Source organism: Panulirus ornatus, chromosome 23 (assembly GCF_036320965.1).
Source record: "Panulirus ornatus isolate Po-2019 chromosome 23, ASM3632096v1, whole genome shotgun sequence".
Lineage (NCBI taxonomy): Eukaryota > Metazoa > Arthropoda > Malacostraca > Decapoda > Palinuridae > Panulirus > Panulirus ornatus.
In genome coordinates, this window is record NC_092246.1 from 13699372 (window position 1) to 13715541 (window position 16170).

At 40.0% G+C, this 16170-nt stretch overlaps 1 protein-coding gene across 1 annotated transcript in view; it reads right to left on the reverse strand.

Moving 5' to 3' along the window:
• Positions 1-16170, reverse strand: part of LOC139756949 (glutamate receptor ionotropic, kainate 4-like) — a 104708-nt gene that overhangs the window by 15218 nt on the left and 73320 nt on the right. Inside the window, exon 7 of the mRNA XM_071676893.1 lies at positions 3082-3220. Coding sequence (XP_071532994.1) covers positions 3082-3220 — 139 coding nt within the window. The remainder of the gene's footprint in view (positions 1-3081; positions 3221-16170) is intronic.

Consider the following 16170-nt stretch of genomic DNA (forward strand, 5'->3'; position numbering starts at 1 on the left):
CACCTCCGACACATATATCCTCTTGGTCAATCTTTCCTCACTCATTCTCTCCATGTGCCCAAACCATTTCAAAACACCCTCTTCTGCTCTCTCAACCACGCTCTTTTTATTTCCACACATCTCTCTTACCCTTACGTTACTTACTCGATCAAACCACCTCACACCACACATTGTCCTCAAACATCTCATTTCCAGCACATCCATCCTCCTGCGCACAACTCTATCCATAGTCCACGCCTCGCAACCATACAACATTGTTGGAACCACTATTCCTTCAAACATACCCATTTTTGCTTTCCGGGATAATGTTCTCGACTTCCACACATTTTTCAAGGCTCCCAAAATTTTCGCCCCCTCCCCCACCCTATGATCCACTTTCGCTTCCATGGTTCCATCCGCTGACAGATCCACTCCCAGATATCTAAAACACTTCACTTCCTCCAGTTTTTCTCCATTCAAACTCACCTCCCAATTGACTTGACCCTCAACCCTACTGTACCTAATAACCTTGCTCTTATATTTATATATATATATATATATATATATATATATATATATATATATATATATATATATATATATATATATATATATATATATATATATTATATATATATATATATATATATATATATATATATATGATTGGGAATACCTGGTTTAAAAAGCGAGATATACATAAGTATACTTATGTAAGTAGGAGAGATGGCCAGAGAGCGGTATTGGATTACGTGTTAATTGACAGGCGCGCGAAAGAGAGACTTTTGGATGTTAATGTGCTGAGAGGTGCAACTGGAGGGATGTCTGATCATTATCTTGTGGAGGCTAAGGTGAAGATTTGTATGGGTTTTCAGAAAAGAAGAGTAAATGTTGGGGTGAAGAGGGTGGTGAGAGTAAGTGAGCTTGGGAAGGAGACTTGTGTGAGGAAGTACCAGGAGAGACTGAGTACAGAATGGAAAAAGGTGAGAACAATGGAAGTAAGGGGAGTGGGGGAGGAATGGGATGTATTTAGGGAATCAGTGATGGATTGCGCAAAAGATGCTTGTGGTATGAGAAGAGTGGGAGGTGGGTTGATTAGAAAGGGTAGTGAGTGGTGGGATGAAGAAGTAAGAGTATTAGTGAAAGAGAAGAGAGAGGCATTTGGACGATTTTTGCAGGGAAAAAATGCAATTGAGTGGGAGATGTATAAAAGAAAGAGACAGGAGGTCAAGAGAAAGGTGCAAGAGGTGGAAAAAAAGGGCAAATGAGAGTTGGGGTGAGAGAGTATCATTAAATTTTAGGAAGAATAAAAAGATGTTCTGGAAGGAGGTAAATAAAGTGCGTAAGACAAGGGAGCAAATGGGAACTTCAGTGAAGGGCGCAAATGGGGAGGTGATAACAAGTAGTGGTGATGTGAGAAGGAGATGGAGTGAGTATTTTCAAGGTTTGTTGAATGTGTTTGATGATAGAGTGGCAGATATAGGGTGTTTTGGTCGAGGTGGTGTGCAAAGTGCGAGGGTTAGGGAAAATGATTTGGTAAACAGAGAAGAGGTAGTAAAAGCTTTGCGGAAGATGAAAGCCGGCAAGGCAGCAGGTTTGGATGGTATTTCAGTGGAATTTATTAAAAAAGGGGGTGACTGTATTGTTGACTGGTTGGTAAGGTTATTTAATGTATGTATGACTATATATATATATATATATATATATATATATATATATATATATATATATATATATATATATATATATATATATATATATATATATATATATTTATTATCCTTGGGGATAGGGGAGAAAGAATACTTCCCACGTATCCCCTGCGGGTCGTAGAAGGCGACTAAAAGGGGAGGGAGCGGGGGCCTGGAAATCCTCCCCTCTCATTTTTTTTTTTTCCAAAACAAGAGGGGAGGATTTCCAGCCCCCCGCTCCCTCCCCTTTTAGTCGCCTTGTACGACATGTATATATATATATATATATACATATATATATATATATATATATATATATATATATATATATATATATATATATATATATATATATATATATATATATATATATATATATATATATTATCCCTGGGGATAGGGGAGAAAGAATACTTCCCACGTATTCCCTGCGTGTCGTAGAAGGCGATTAAAAGGGGAGGGAGCGTGGGGCTGGAAATCCTCCCCTCTCGTTTTTTTTTTTTTTTTTTAATTTTCCAAAAGAAGGAACAGAGAATTGGGCCAGGTGAGGGTATTCCCTCAAAGGCCCAGTCCTCTGTTCTTAACGCTACCTCGCTAATGCGGGAAATGGCGAATAGTTTGAAAGAAAAAAAAAAAAATATATATATATATATATATATATATATATATATATATATATATATATATATATATATATATATATATATATGTATATATATATATGCATGTCGTAGAAGGCGACTAAAAGGGGAGGGAGCCGGGGACTGGAAATCCTCCCCTCTGTTTTTTTTCTAATTTTCCAAAAGAAGAAACAGAGTGGGGCCATGCGAGGATATTCCAAAAAATGTCCAGTCCTCTGTTCTTAACGCTTCCTCGCTAACGCGGAAAATGGCGAATAGTTTAAAAGAAAAAAGAAAATATATATATATATATATATATATATATATATATATATATATATATATATATATATATATATATATATATATATTATCCCTGGGGATAGGGGATTAAGAATACTTCCCACGCATTCCCTGCGTGTCGTAGAAGGCGACTAAAAGGGGAGGGAGCGGGGGCCTGGATATCCTCCCATCTCGTTTTTTTTTTTTTACAATTTTCCAAGAGAAGGAACAGAGGGGGCCAGGTAAGGATATTCCAAAAAAGGCCCAGTCCTCTGTTCTTAACGCTACCTCGCTAACGCGGGAAATGGCGAATAGTTTAAAAAAAAGAAAAAAAAAAAAAAAAATATATATATATATATATATATATATATATATATATATATATATATATATATATATATATATATATATATATATATATATATGTATATATATATATATATATTAATGCTGTGTACAACATTTAGGTAATTATCAGTCACATAGCAAAGATAGATGAGTGGACTTACCTGTTTAGCAGACTGACTGGAAGACTTGTCTTGCATTGCTAGGGAACTGATCAGACTGTATCCTCCATCAGTCAAGGAACTGGTGTATTTATAGGACAAATCTAACAGTGGGTATCTCGCCTTAAAATGAACATATGTTCTGAGGTATTATAACTTATCATGTTATAATATATCATAACATCAACCTATGGAAAACATGTTTGAGAAATTTGATAAGACGAAGTCAGGACAAACACTTACCTTAATATGATAATGATCATTCTCAAGTCAAGACTCAGGCATACTCACCAGCTGGTCGGGAGAAATCCGTTTTTTCTTGGGAAACATCGACAACCAGGGATAAAAGAAGTATCGTCAAGGCCTTACCCATACCTCAATGTTTCCTTAAGTAGAGGAGAAAAAAAAAACATTAGTAATCAGTCTCATCATGAGAACATCTTTAACATCTTCCTTCATAGTGATCAACACAGACGCGGCAGTCATTCAATGCTTGCTGAGTAAAGCATTCACAATAGTCCATACAGAGCCCCACAGCACGTCGACCCTTTTTACCGCATCATTCTAATTCACTCTATTCCTTGCACGAATTTCACCCTCCTGCATGTTCAGGCCCCGATCACTTCAGAATCCTTTTCACTCCATCTTTCCACCTCCCACTTCTCCTCGTTCCCTCCACCTGTGATACATATATCCTCTTGGTCAAGCTTTCCTCATTCATTTTCTCCATGTGACCAAACCATTTCAAAACAGCGTCTTCTGCTCTCTCAACCACGCTCTTTTTATTTCCACACATCTCTCTTACCCTTATATTACTTACTCGATCAAACCACCTCACACCACATATTGTCCTCAAACATCTCATTTCCAGAACATCCACCCTTCTGCGCACAACTCTATCCAGTAGCCCACGCCTCGCAGCCATACAACATTGTTGGAACCACTATTCCTTGAAACATACTCATTTTTTCTTTCCGAGATAATGTTCTCGACTTCCACACATTCTTCAAGGCTCCCAGAATTTTCGCCCCCTCTTCCAGCCTATGATTCACTTAAGCTTCCATGGTTCTATCCGCTGCCAGATCCACTCCCAGATATCTAAAACACTTTACTTAATCCAGTTTTTCTCCATTGAAACTTACCTCCCAATTGACTTGACCCTCAACCCTATTGTACCTAATAACCTTGCTCTTATTCACATTTACTCTTAACTTTCGTCTTTCACAGACTTTACCAAACTCAGTCACCAGCTTCTGCAGTTTCTCACATGAATCAGCCACCAGCGCTGTATCATCAGCGAACAACTGACTCACTTCCCAAGCTCTCTCATCCAAAACACACTGCATACGTGCCCCTCTTTCCAAAACTCTTGAATTCACCTCCCTATCAACCCCATCCATAAACAAATTAAACAACCATGGAGACATCACACACCCCTGCAGCAAACCTACATTCACTGAGAACCAATCACTTTCCTCTCTTCCTACACGTACACATGCCTTACATCCTCGATAAAAACTTTTCACTGCTTCTAACAACTTGCCTCCCACACCATATATTCTTAATACCTTCCGGAGAGCATCTCTATCAACTCTATCATTTGCCTTCTCCAGATCTATAAATGCTACATACAAATCCCTTTGATTTTTTTAAGTATTTCTCACATACATTCTTCAAAGCAAACACCTGATCCACACATCCTCTACCACTTCTGAAACCACACTGCTCTTCCCCAATCTGATGCTCTGTACATGCCTTCACCCTCTCAATCAATACCCTCCCATATAATTTACCAGGAATACTCAAAAACTTATACCTCTGTAATTTGAGCACTCACTCTTATCCCCTTTGCCTTTGTACAATGGCACTATGCAAGCATTCCGCCAATTCTAAGGTACCTCACCATGAGACATAAGAACATCAAATAACCTTACCAACCAGTCAATAATACAGTCACCCCCTTTTTTAATAAATTCCACTTCAATACCATCCAAACTTGCTGCCTTGCCGGCTTTCATCTTCCGCTACGCTTTTACTACCTCTTCTCTGTTTACCAAATCATTTTCCCTCGCACTTTGCACACCACCTGGACCAAAACATCCTATATGTGCCACTCTATCATCAAACACATTCAACAAACCTTCAAAGAACTCAATCCATCTCCTTCTCACATCACCACTGCTAGTTATCACCTCCCCATTAGCCCCGTTCACTGAAGTTCCAATTTGCTCCCTTGTCTTACGCACTTTATTTACCTCCTTCCAGAACATCTTTTTATTTTCCCTAAAATTTAATGATACTCTCTCAACCCAACTTTCATTTGCCCTCTTTTTCACCTCTTCCACCTCTCTCTTGACCTCCTGCCTCATTCTTTTATACATCTCCAACTCATTTGCATTTTTTCCCTACAAAAATTGTCCAAATGCCTCTCTTTTCTCTTTCACTAATAATCTTACTTCTTCATCCCACCATTCACCACCCTTTCTAATCAACCCAAATACCACGCTTCTCATGCCAGAAGCATCTTTTGCTCAAGCCATCACTGCTTCCCTAAATACATCCCATTCCTCTCCGACTCCCCTTACATCCTTTGTTCTCATCTTTTTCCATTCTGTACTCAGTCTCTCCTGGTACTTCCTCTCGCAAGTCTCCTTCCTAAGCTCACTTACTCCCTCCACTCTCTTCACCTCAACATTTTCTCTTCTTTTCTGAAAACCTACAAATCTTCACCTTCGCCTCCACGAGATAATGATCAGACATCCCTCCAGTTGCACCTCTCAGCACATTAACATCCAAAAGTCTCTCTTCCTCGCGCCTATCAATTAACCCGTAATCCGATAACGCTCCCTGGCTATCTCTCCTATTTACATACGTGTACTTATGTATATCTCTCATTCAGTTTCTTCCAAAACACTTTCCTCTCATGATCTTCTCATGCCCGGGTGCATATGCACCAATAATCACCCTTCTCTCTCCATCAACTCTTCAGTTTTACCCATATCCAGCTAGAATCTACTTCCCTACACTCTGTCACATACTCCGACCATTCCTGTTTCAGGAGTAGTGCTACTCCTTCCCTTGCTCTTGTCCTCTCACTAACTCCTGACTTTACTCGCAAGACATTCCCAAACCACTCTACCCCTTTACCCTTGAGCTTCGTTTCACTCAGAGCCAGAATATCCAGGTTCCTTTCCTCAAACATACTACCTATCTCTCCTTTTTTCTCATCTTGGTTACATCCACTCATATTTAGACACCATAATCTGAGACTTCGAGGAGGATAAGCACTCCCCGCGTGACTCCTTCTTCTGTTTCACCTTTTAGAAAGGTAAATGCAAGGAGGGGAAGGTTTCTGGCTCCCCGCTCCCGTCCCCTTTAGTCGCCTTCTACGACACGTGAGGAATGCGTGGGAAGTATTCTTTCTTCCCTATCCCCAGGGATAATATATATATATATATATATATATATATATATATATATATATATATATATATATATATATATATATATATATATATATATATATATATATATATATATATATATATATATATACATATATGTATATATATACATATATATATATATATATATATACATATATATATATATATATATATATATATATATATATATATATATATATATATATATATATATATATATATATATATATATATATATATATATATATATATATATATATATATATATATATATGTATATATATATATATATATGTATATATATACATATATGTATATATATATATATATATATATATATATATATATATATATATATATATATATATATATATATATATATATATATATATATATATATATATATATATATATATATATATATATATATATATATATATATACACATGTATATACATACGTCCACACACGCAAATATACATACCTACACAGCTTTCCATGGTTTACCCCAGACGCTTCACATGCCTTGATTCAATCCACTGACAGCACGTCAACCCCGGTATACCACATCGCTCCAATTCACTCTATTCCTTGCGCTCCTTTCACCCTCCTGCATGTTCAGGCCCCGATCACACAAAATCTTTTTCACTCCATCTTTCCACCTCCAATTTGGTCTCCCTCTTCTCCTTGTTCCCTCCACCTCCGACACATATATCCTCTTGGTCAATCTTTCCTCACTCATCCTCTCCATGTGCCCAAACCACTTCAAAACACCCTCTTCTGCTCTCTCAACCACGCTCTTTTTATTTCCACACATCTCTCTTACCCTTACGTTACTCACTCGATCAAACCACCTCACACCACACATTGTCCTCAAACATCTCATTTCCAGCACATCCATCCTCCTGCGCACAACTCTATCCATAGCCCACGCCTCGCAACCATACAACATTGTTGGAACCACTATTCCTTCAAACATACCCATTTTTGCTTTCCGAGATAATGTTCTCGACTTCCACACATTCTTCAAGGCCCCCAGGATTTTCGCCCCCTCCCCCACCCTATGATCCACTTCCGCTTCCATGGTTCCATCCGCTGCCAGATCCACTCCCAGATATCTAAAACACTTCACTTCCTCCAGTTTTTCTCCATTCAAACTCACCTCCCAATTGACTTGACCCTCAACCCTACTGTACCTAATAACCTTGCTCTTATTCACATTTACTCTTAACTTTCTTCTTCCACACACTTTTCCAAACTCAGTCACCAGCTTCTGCAGTTTCTCACATGAATCACCCACCAGCGCTGTATCATCAGCGAACAACAACTGACTCACTTCCCAAGCTCTCTCATCCCCAACAGACTTCATACTTGCCCCTCTTTCCAAAACTCTTGCATTTACCTCCCTAACAACCCCATCCATAAACAAATTAAACAACCATGGAGACATCACACACCCCTGCCGCAAACCTACATTCACTGAGAACCAATCACTTTCCTCTCTTCCTACACGTACACATACCTTACATCCTCGATAAAAACTTTTCACTGCTTCTAACAACTTGCCTCCCACACCATATATTCTTAATACCTTCCACAGAGCATCTCTATCAACTCTATCATATGCCTTCTCCAGATCCATAAATGCTACATGCAAATCCATTTGCTTTTCTAAGTATTTCTCACATACATTCTTCAAAGCAAACACCTGATCCACACATCCTCTACCACTTCTGAAACCACACTGCTCTTCCCCAATCTGATGCTCTGTACATGCCTTCACCCTCTCAATCAATACCCTCCCATATAATTTACCACGAATACTCAACAAACTTATACCTCTGTAATGTATTTAGGGAATCAGTGATGGATTGTGCAAAAGATGCTTGTGGCATGAGAAGAGTGGGAGGTGGGTTGATTAGAAAGGGTAGTGAGTGGTGGGATGAAGAACTAAAGAGTATTAGTGAAAGAGAAGAGAGAGGCATTTGGACGATTTTTGCAGGGAAAAAATGCAATTGAGTGGGAGATGTATAAAAGAAAGAGACAGGAGGTCAAGAGAAAGGTGCAAGAGGTGAAAAAAAGGGCAAATGAGAGTTGGGGTGAGAGAGTATCATTAAATTTTAGGGAGAATAAAAAGATGTTCTGGAAGGAGGTAAATAAAGTGCGTAAGACAAGGGAGCAAATGGGAACTTCAGTGAAGGGCGCAAATGGGGAGGTGATAACAAGTAGTGGTGATGTGAGAAGGAGATGGAGTGAGTATTTTGAAGGTTTGTTTTGTTGAATGTGTTTGATGATAGAGTGGCAGATATAGGGTGTTTTGGTCGAGGTGGTGTGCAAGATGAGAGGGTTAGGGAAAATGATTTCGTAAACAGAGAAGAGGTAGTGAAAGCTTTGCGGAAGATGAAAGCCGGCAAGGCAGCAGGTTTGGATGGTATTGCAGTGGAATTTATTAAAAAAGGGGGTGACTGTATTGTTGACTGGTTGGTAAGGTTATTTAATGTATGTATGACTCATGGTTAGGTGCCTGAGGATTGGCGGAATGCGTGCATAGTGCCATTGTACAAAGGCAAAGGGGATATATATATATATATATATATATATATATATGTATATATATATATATATATATATATTCTTCCTGATGATAGGGGAGAAAGAATACTTCCCGCGCATTCCTCACGTGTCTTAGAAGGTGACTAAAAGGAACGGAAGCGTTGGGTGGGGGGCTGGGAACCCTACCCTCCTTGTATTTCAACTTTGTGAAAGAGGAAACAGAAGAATGAGTCACGCAGGGAGTGCTCATCCTCCTCGATGGCTCAGATTGGGGTGTCTAAATGTGTGTGGATGTATCTAAGATGAGAAAAAAGGAGAGATAGGTAGTATGTTTGAGGAAAGGAACCTCGATGTTTTGGCTCTTAGTGAAACGAAGCTCATGCGTAAAGGGGAAGAGTGGTTTAGGAATTTGTTGGAATTCAATTCAGTGGTTAGTGAGAGGACAAGAGCAAGGGAAGGTGTAGCACTACTCTTGAAACAGGAGTTGTGGGAGTATGCGATAGAATATAAGAAAGTAAATTCTAGATTGATATGGGTAAAACTGAAAGTTGATGGAGAGAGATGGATGATTATTGGTGCATATGCACCTGGGCATGAGAGACAAGTGTTTTGGGAGCAGCTGAATGAGTGTGTTAGTGTTTTTGATGCATGAGATCGGGTTATAGCGATGGGTGATTTGAAAGCAAAGGTGAGTAATTTGGCAGTTGAGGGAATAATTGGTATACATGGGGTGTTCAGTGTTGTAAATGGAAATGTTGAAGAGCTTGTAGATTTATGTGCTGAAAAAGGGCTGGTGATTGGGAATACCTGGTTTAGAAAGAGAGATATACATAAGTATACATATGTAGGTAGGAGAGATGTCCACAGAGCGTTATTGGATTATGTGTTAATTGATAGGCGCGCGAAAGAGAGACTCTTGGGTGTTAATGTGCTGAGAGGTGCAACTGGAGGTATGTCTGATCATTATCTTGTGGAGGCGAAGGTGAAGATTTGTAGAGGTTTACAGAAAAGAAGAGAGACTGTTCGGGTAAAGAGAGTTGTGAGAGTAAGTGGGATTGGGAAGGAGACTTGTGTGAGGAAGTACCAGGAGAGACTGAGTACAGAATGGAAAAAGGTGAGAACAAAGGAGCTAAGGAGAGTAAGGGAGAAATGGGATGTATTTAGGGAAGCAGTAATGGCTTGCGCAAAAGATGCTTGTGGCATGAGAAGCGTGAGAGGTGGGCAGATTAGAAAGGGTAGTGAGTGGTGTGTTGAAGAAATAAGATAACTAGTGAAAGAGAAGAGAGAGGCATTTGGACAATTATTGCAAGGAAATAATGTAAATGAGTGGGAGATGTATGAAAGAAAGAGGCAGGAGGTCAAGAGAAAGGTGCAACAGGTGAAAAAGAGGGGAAATGAGAGTTTAAGTGAAAGAGTATCATTAAATTTTGAGAAGAATAAAAAGATGTTCTGGAAGGAGGTAAATAAAGTGCGTAAGACAAGAGAGCAAATGGGAACTTCAGCGAAGGGGACCAATGGGGAGGTGATAACAAGTAGTGGTGATATGAGAAGGAGATGGAGTGAGTATTTTGAAGTTTTGTTGAATGTGTTTGATGATAGAGTGGCACATACAGGGTGTTTTGGTCGAGGTGGTGAGCAAAGTGAGAGGGTTAGGGAAAATGATTTGGTAAACAGAGAAGAGGTGGTAAAAGCTTTGCGGAAGATGAAAGCCGGCAAGGCAGCGGGTTTGGATGGTATTGCAGTGGTATCTATCAAAAAATGGGGTGACTATATTGTTGACTGGTTGGTAAGGTTATTTAATGTATGTATGATTCTTGGTGAGGTGCCTGAGGATTGGCGGAATGCTTGCATATGCTATCGTACAAAGCCAAAGGGGATAAGAGTGAGTGCTCAAATTACAGAGGTATAAGTTTATTGAGTATTCCTGGTAAATTATATGGGAGGGTATTGATTGAGAGGGTGAAGGCATGTACAGAGCATCAGATTGGGGAAGAGCAGTGAGGTTTCACAAGTGGTAGAGGATGTGTGGATCAGGTGTTTGTTTTGAAGAATGTATATGAGAAATACTTAGAAAAGCAAATGGATTTGTATGTAGCATTAATGGATCTGTAGAAGACATATGATAGAGTTGTTAGAGATGCTCTGTGTAAGGTTTTAAGAATGTCTGTTGTGTGAGGCAAGTTGTTAGAAGAAGTGAAAAGTTTTTATCGATGATGTAATGCATGTGTACGTGTAGGAAGAGAGGAAAGTGATTGGTTCTTAGTGAATTTAATTTTGCGTCACGGGTGTGTGATATCTCCATGGCTGTTTAATTTGTTTATGGATAGGGTTGTTAGGGAGGTGAATGCAAGTGTTTTGGAAAGTGGGGCAAGTATGCAGTGTGTTGTGGATGAGAGAGCTTGGAAAGCGAGTCAGCTGTTGTTTGCTAATGATACAGCGCTGGTGGCTGATTCATGTGAGAAACTGCAGAAGCCGGTGACTGAGTTGCGTAAAGTGTGTGAAAGTAGAATGTTGAGAGTAAATGTGAATAAGAGCAAGATTATTAGGTACAGTAGCGATAATGTACAAGTGAATTGGGAGGTAAGTTTGAATGAAGAAAAACTGGAGGAAGTGAAGTGTTTTAGATATCTGGGAGTGCATTTGGCAGTGGGTGGATCAATGGAAGCGGAAGTGAATCATAGGGTGGGAGAGGTGGCGAACATTCTAGGAGCCTTAAAGAATGTTTGGAAGTCGAAAACATTATCTCGGAAAGCAAAAGTGGGTAAGTTTGAAGGAATAGTGGTTCCAACAATGCTGTATGGCTCCTAGGCGTGGGCTATGGATATAGTTGTGCGGAGGAGGGTGAATGTGCTGGAAATGAGATGTTTGAGGACAATATGTGGTGTGAGGTGGTATGATCGAGTAAGTAATGTAAGGGTAAGAGAGATGTGTGGTAATAAAAAGTGCGTGGTGCAGAGAGCAGAGGAGGGTGTTTTGAAACGGTTTGGTCAAACGGAGAAAAAGAGTGAGGAAAGATTGATTAAGAAGATATATGTGTCAGAGGCGGAGGGAACGAGGAGAAGTCGGAGACCAAATTAGAGGTGGAAAGATGGAGTGAAAATGATTTTGAGTGATCGGGACCTGAACATGCAGGGGGTGAAAGGCGTGCAAAGAACAGAGTGAATCGGAACGATGTGGTATAACGGGTTCGACGTGCTGTCAATGGATTGAATCAGGGCATGTGAAGCGTCTGGGGTAGACCATGGAAAGTTCTGTGGGGCCTGGATGTGGAGAGGGAGGTGTGTTTTCGGTGCATTATTACATGACAGCTAGAGACTGAGTGTGAACGAATGGGCCTTTGTTGTCTTTTCATATATATATATATATATATATATATATATATATATATATATATATATATATATATATATATATATATATATATATATATATATAAAAGTTTGTTTTCTAAATTGTTTCTTACATTTTTCATATGTATATATATGTATGTGTGTGTGTGTGTGTGTATGTGCGTATGTGTGTGTATGTGTGTGTGTGTATATGTATATATATATGTATATTATCCCTGGGGATAGGGGTGAAAGAATACTTCCCACGTATTCTTCGCGTGTCGTAGAAAGCGAATAGAGGGGACGGGAGCGGGGGGCCGGAAATCCTCCCCTCCTTGTATTAACTTTCTAAAATGGGAAACAGAAGAAGGAGTCACGCGGGGAGTGATCATCCTCCTCGAAGGCTCAGAGTGGGGTGTCTAAATGTGTGTGGATGTAACCAAGATGTGAAAAAAGGAGAGATAGGTAGTATGTTTGAGGAATGGAACCTGGATGTTTTGGCTCTGAGTGAAACGAAGCTCAAGGGTAAAGGGGAAGAGTGGTTTGGAAATGTCTGGGGAGTGAAGTCAGGGGTTAGTGAGAGGACAAGAGCAAGGGAAGGAGTAGCAATACTCCTGAAACAGGAGTTGTGGGAGTATGTGATAGAATGTAAGAAAGTAAATTCTCAATTAATATGGGTAAAATTGAAAGTTGATGGAGAGAGGTGGGTGATTATTGGTGCATATGCACCTGGGCATGAGAAGAAAGATCATGAGAGGCAAGTGTTTTGGGAGCAGCTGAATGAGTGTGTTAGCGGTTTTGATACACGAGACCGGGTTATAGTGATGGGTGATTTGAATGCAAAGGTGAGTAATGTGGCAGTTGAGGGAATAATTGGTATGCATGGGGTGTTCAGTGTTGTAAATGGAAATGGTGAAGAGCTTGTAGATTTATGTGCTGAAAAAGGACTGATGATTGGGAATACCTGGTTTAAAAAGCGAGATATACATAAGTATACTTATGTAAGTAAGAGAGATGGCCAGAGAGCGTTATTGGATTACGTGTTAATTGACAGGCGTGCGAAAGAGAGACTTTTGGATGTTAATGTGCTGAGAGGTGCAACTGGAGGGATGTCTGATCATTATCTTGTGGAGGCTAAGGTGAAGATTAGTATGGGTTTTCAGAAAAGAGGAGTGAATGTTGGGGTGAAGAAGGTGGTGACAGTAAGTGAGCTTGGGAAGGAGACCTGTGTGGGGAAGTACCAGGAGAGACTGTGTACAGAATGGAAAAAGGTGAGAACAATGGAAGTAAGGGGAGTGGGAGAGGAATGGGATGTATTTAGGGAATCAGTGATGGATTGCGCAAAAGATGCTTGTGGCATGAGAAGAGTGGGAGGTGGGCTGTTTAGAAAGGGTAGTGAGTGGTGGGATGAAGAAGTAAGAGTATTAGTGAAAGAGAAGAGAGAGGCATTTGGACGATTTTTGCAGGGAAAAAATGCAATTGAGTGGGAGAAGTATAAAAGAAAGAGACAGGAGGTCAAGAGAAAGGTGCAAGAGGTGAAAAAAAGGGCAAATGAGAGTTGGGGTGAGAGACTATCAGTAAATTTTAGGGAAAATAAAAAGATGTTCTGGAAGGAGGTAAATAGGGTGCGTAAGACAAGGGAGCAAATGGGAACTTCAGTGAAGGGCGTAAATGGGGAGGTGATAACAAGTAGTGGTGATGTGAGAAGGAGATGGAATGAGTATTTTGAAGGTTTGTTGAATGTGTCTGATGACAGAGTGGCAGATATAGGGTGTTTTGGTCGAGGTGGTGTGCAAAGTGAGAGGGTTAGGGAAAATGATTTGGTAAACAGAGAAGAGGTAGTAAAAGCTTTGCGGAAGATGAAAGCCGGCAAGGCAGCAGGTTTGGATGGTATTGCAGTGGAATTTATTAAAAAAGGGGGTGACTGTATTGTTGACTGGTTGGTAAGGTTATTTAATGTATGTATGACTCATGGTGAGGTGCCTGAGGATTGGCGGAATGCGTGCATAGTGCCATTGTACAAAGGCAAAGGGGATAAGAGTGAGTGCTCAAATTACAGAGGTATAAGTTTGTTGAGTATTCCTGGTAAATTATATGGGAGGGTATTGATTGAGAGGGTGAAGGCATGTACAGAGCATCAGATTGGGGAAGAGCAGTGCGGTTTCAGAAGTGGTAGAGGATGTGTGGATCAGGTGTTTGCTTTGAAGAATGTATGTGAGAAATACTTAGAAAAGCAAATGGATTTGTATGTAGCATTTATGGATCTGGAGAAGGAATATGATAGAGTTGATAGAGATGCTCTGTGGAAGGTATTAAGAATATATGGTGTGGGAGGCAAGTTGTTAGAAGCAGTGAAAAGTTTTTATCGAGGATGTAAGGCATGTGTACGTGTAGGAAGAGAGGAAAGTGATTGGTTCTCAGTGAATGTAGGTTTGCGGCAGGGGTGTGTGATGTCTCCATGGTTGTTTAATTTGTTTATGGATGGGGTTGTTAGGGAGGTAAATGCAAGAGTTTTGGAAAGAGGGGCAAGTATGAAGTCTGTTGGGGATGAGAGAGCTTGTGAAGTGAGTCAGTTGTTGTTCGCTGATGATACAGCGCTGGTGGCTGATTCATGTGAGAAACTGCAGAAGCTGGTGAATGAGTTTGGTAAAGTGTGTGGAAGAAGAAAGTTAAGAGTAAATGTGAATAAGAGCAAGGTTATTAGGTACAGTAGGGTTGAGGGACAAGTCAATTGGGAGGTGAGTTTGAATGGAGAAAAACTGGAGGAAGTGAAGTGTTTTAGATATCTGGGAGTGGATCTGTCAGCGGATGGAACCATGGAAGCGGAAGTGCATCATAGGGTGGGGGAGGGGGCGAAAATTTTGGGAGCCTTGAAAAATGTGTGGAAGTCGAGAACATTATCTCGGAAAGCAAAAATGGGTATGTTTGAAGGAATAGTGGTTCCAACAATGTTGTATGGTTGCGAGGCGTGGGCTATGGATAGAGTTGTGCGCAGGAGGATGGATGTGCTGGAAATGAGATGTTTGAGGACAATGTGTGGTGGGAGGTGGTTTGATCGAGTAAGTAACGTAAGGGTAAGAGAGATGTGTGGAAATAAAAAGAGCGTGGTTGAGAGAGCAGAAGAGGGTGTTTTGAAATGGTTTGGGCACATGGAGAGAATGAGTGAGGAAAGATTGACCAAGAGGATATATGTGTCGGAGGTGGAGGGAACGAGGAGAAGAGGGAGACCAAATTGGAGGTGGAAAGATGGAGAGAAAAAGATTTTGTGTGATCAGGGCCTGAACATGCAGGAGGGTGAAAGGAGGGCAAGGAATAGAGTGAATTGGAGCGATGTGGTATACAGGGGTTGACGTGCTGTCAGTGGAGTGAATCAAGGCATGTGAAGCGTCTGGGGTAAACCATGGAAAGCTGTGTAGGTATATATATTTGCGTGTGTGGACGTGTGTATGTACATGTGTATGGGGGGGGGGGGGTTGGGCCATTTCTTTCGTCTGTTTCCTTGCGCTACCTCGCAAACGCGGGAGACAGCGACAAAGTATAAAAAAAAAAAAAAAAAAATATATATATATATATATATATATATATATATATATATATATATATATATATATATATATATATATATATATATATATATATATATATATATATATATATATATATATCCCTGGGGATAGGGGAGAAAGAATACTTCCCACGTATTCCCTGCGTGTCGTAGAAGGCGACTAAAAGGGGAGGGAGCGGGTGGCTGGAAATCCTCCCCT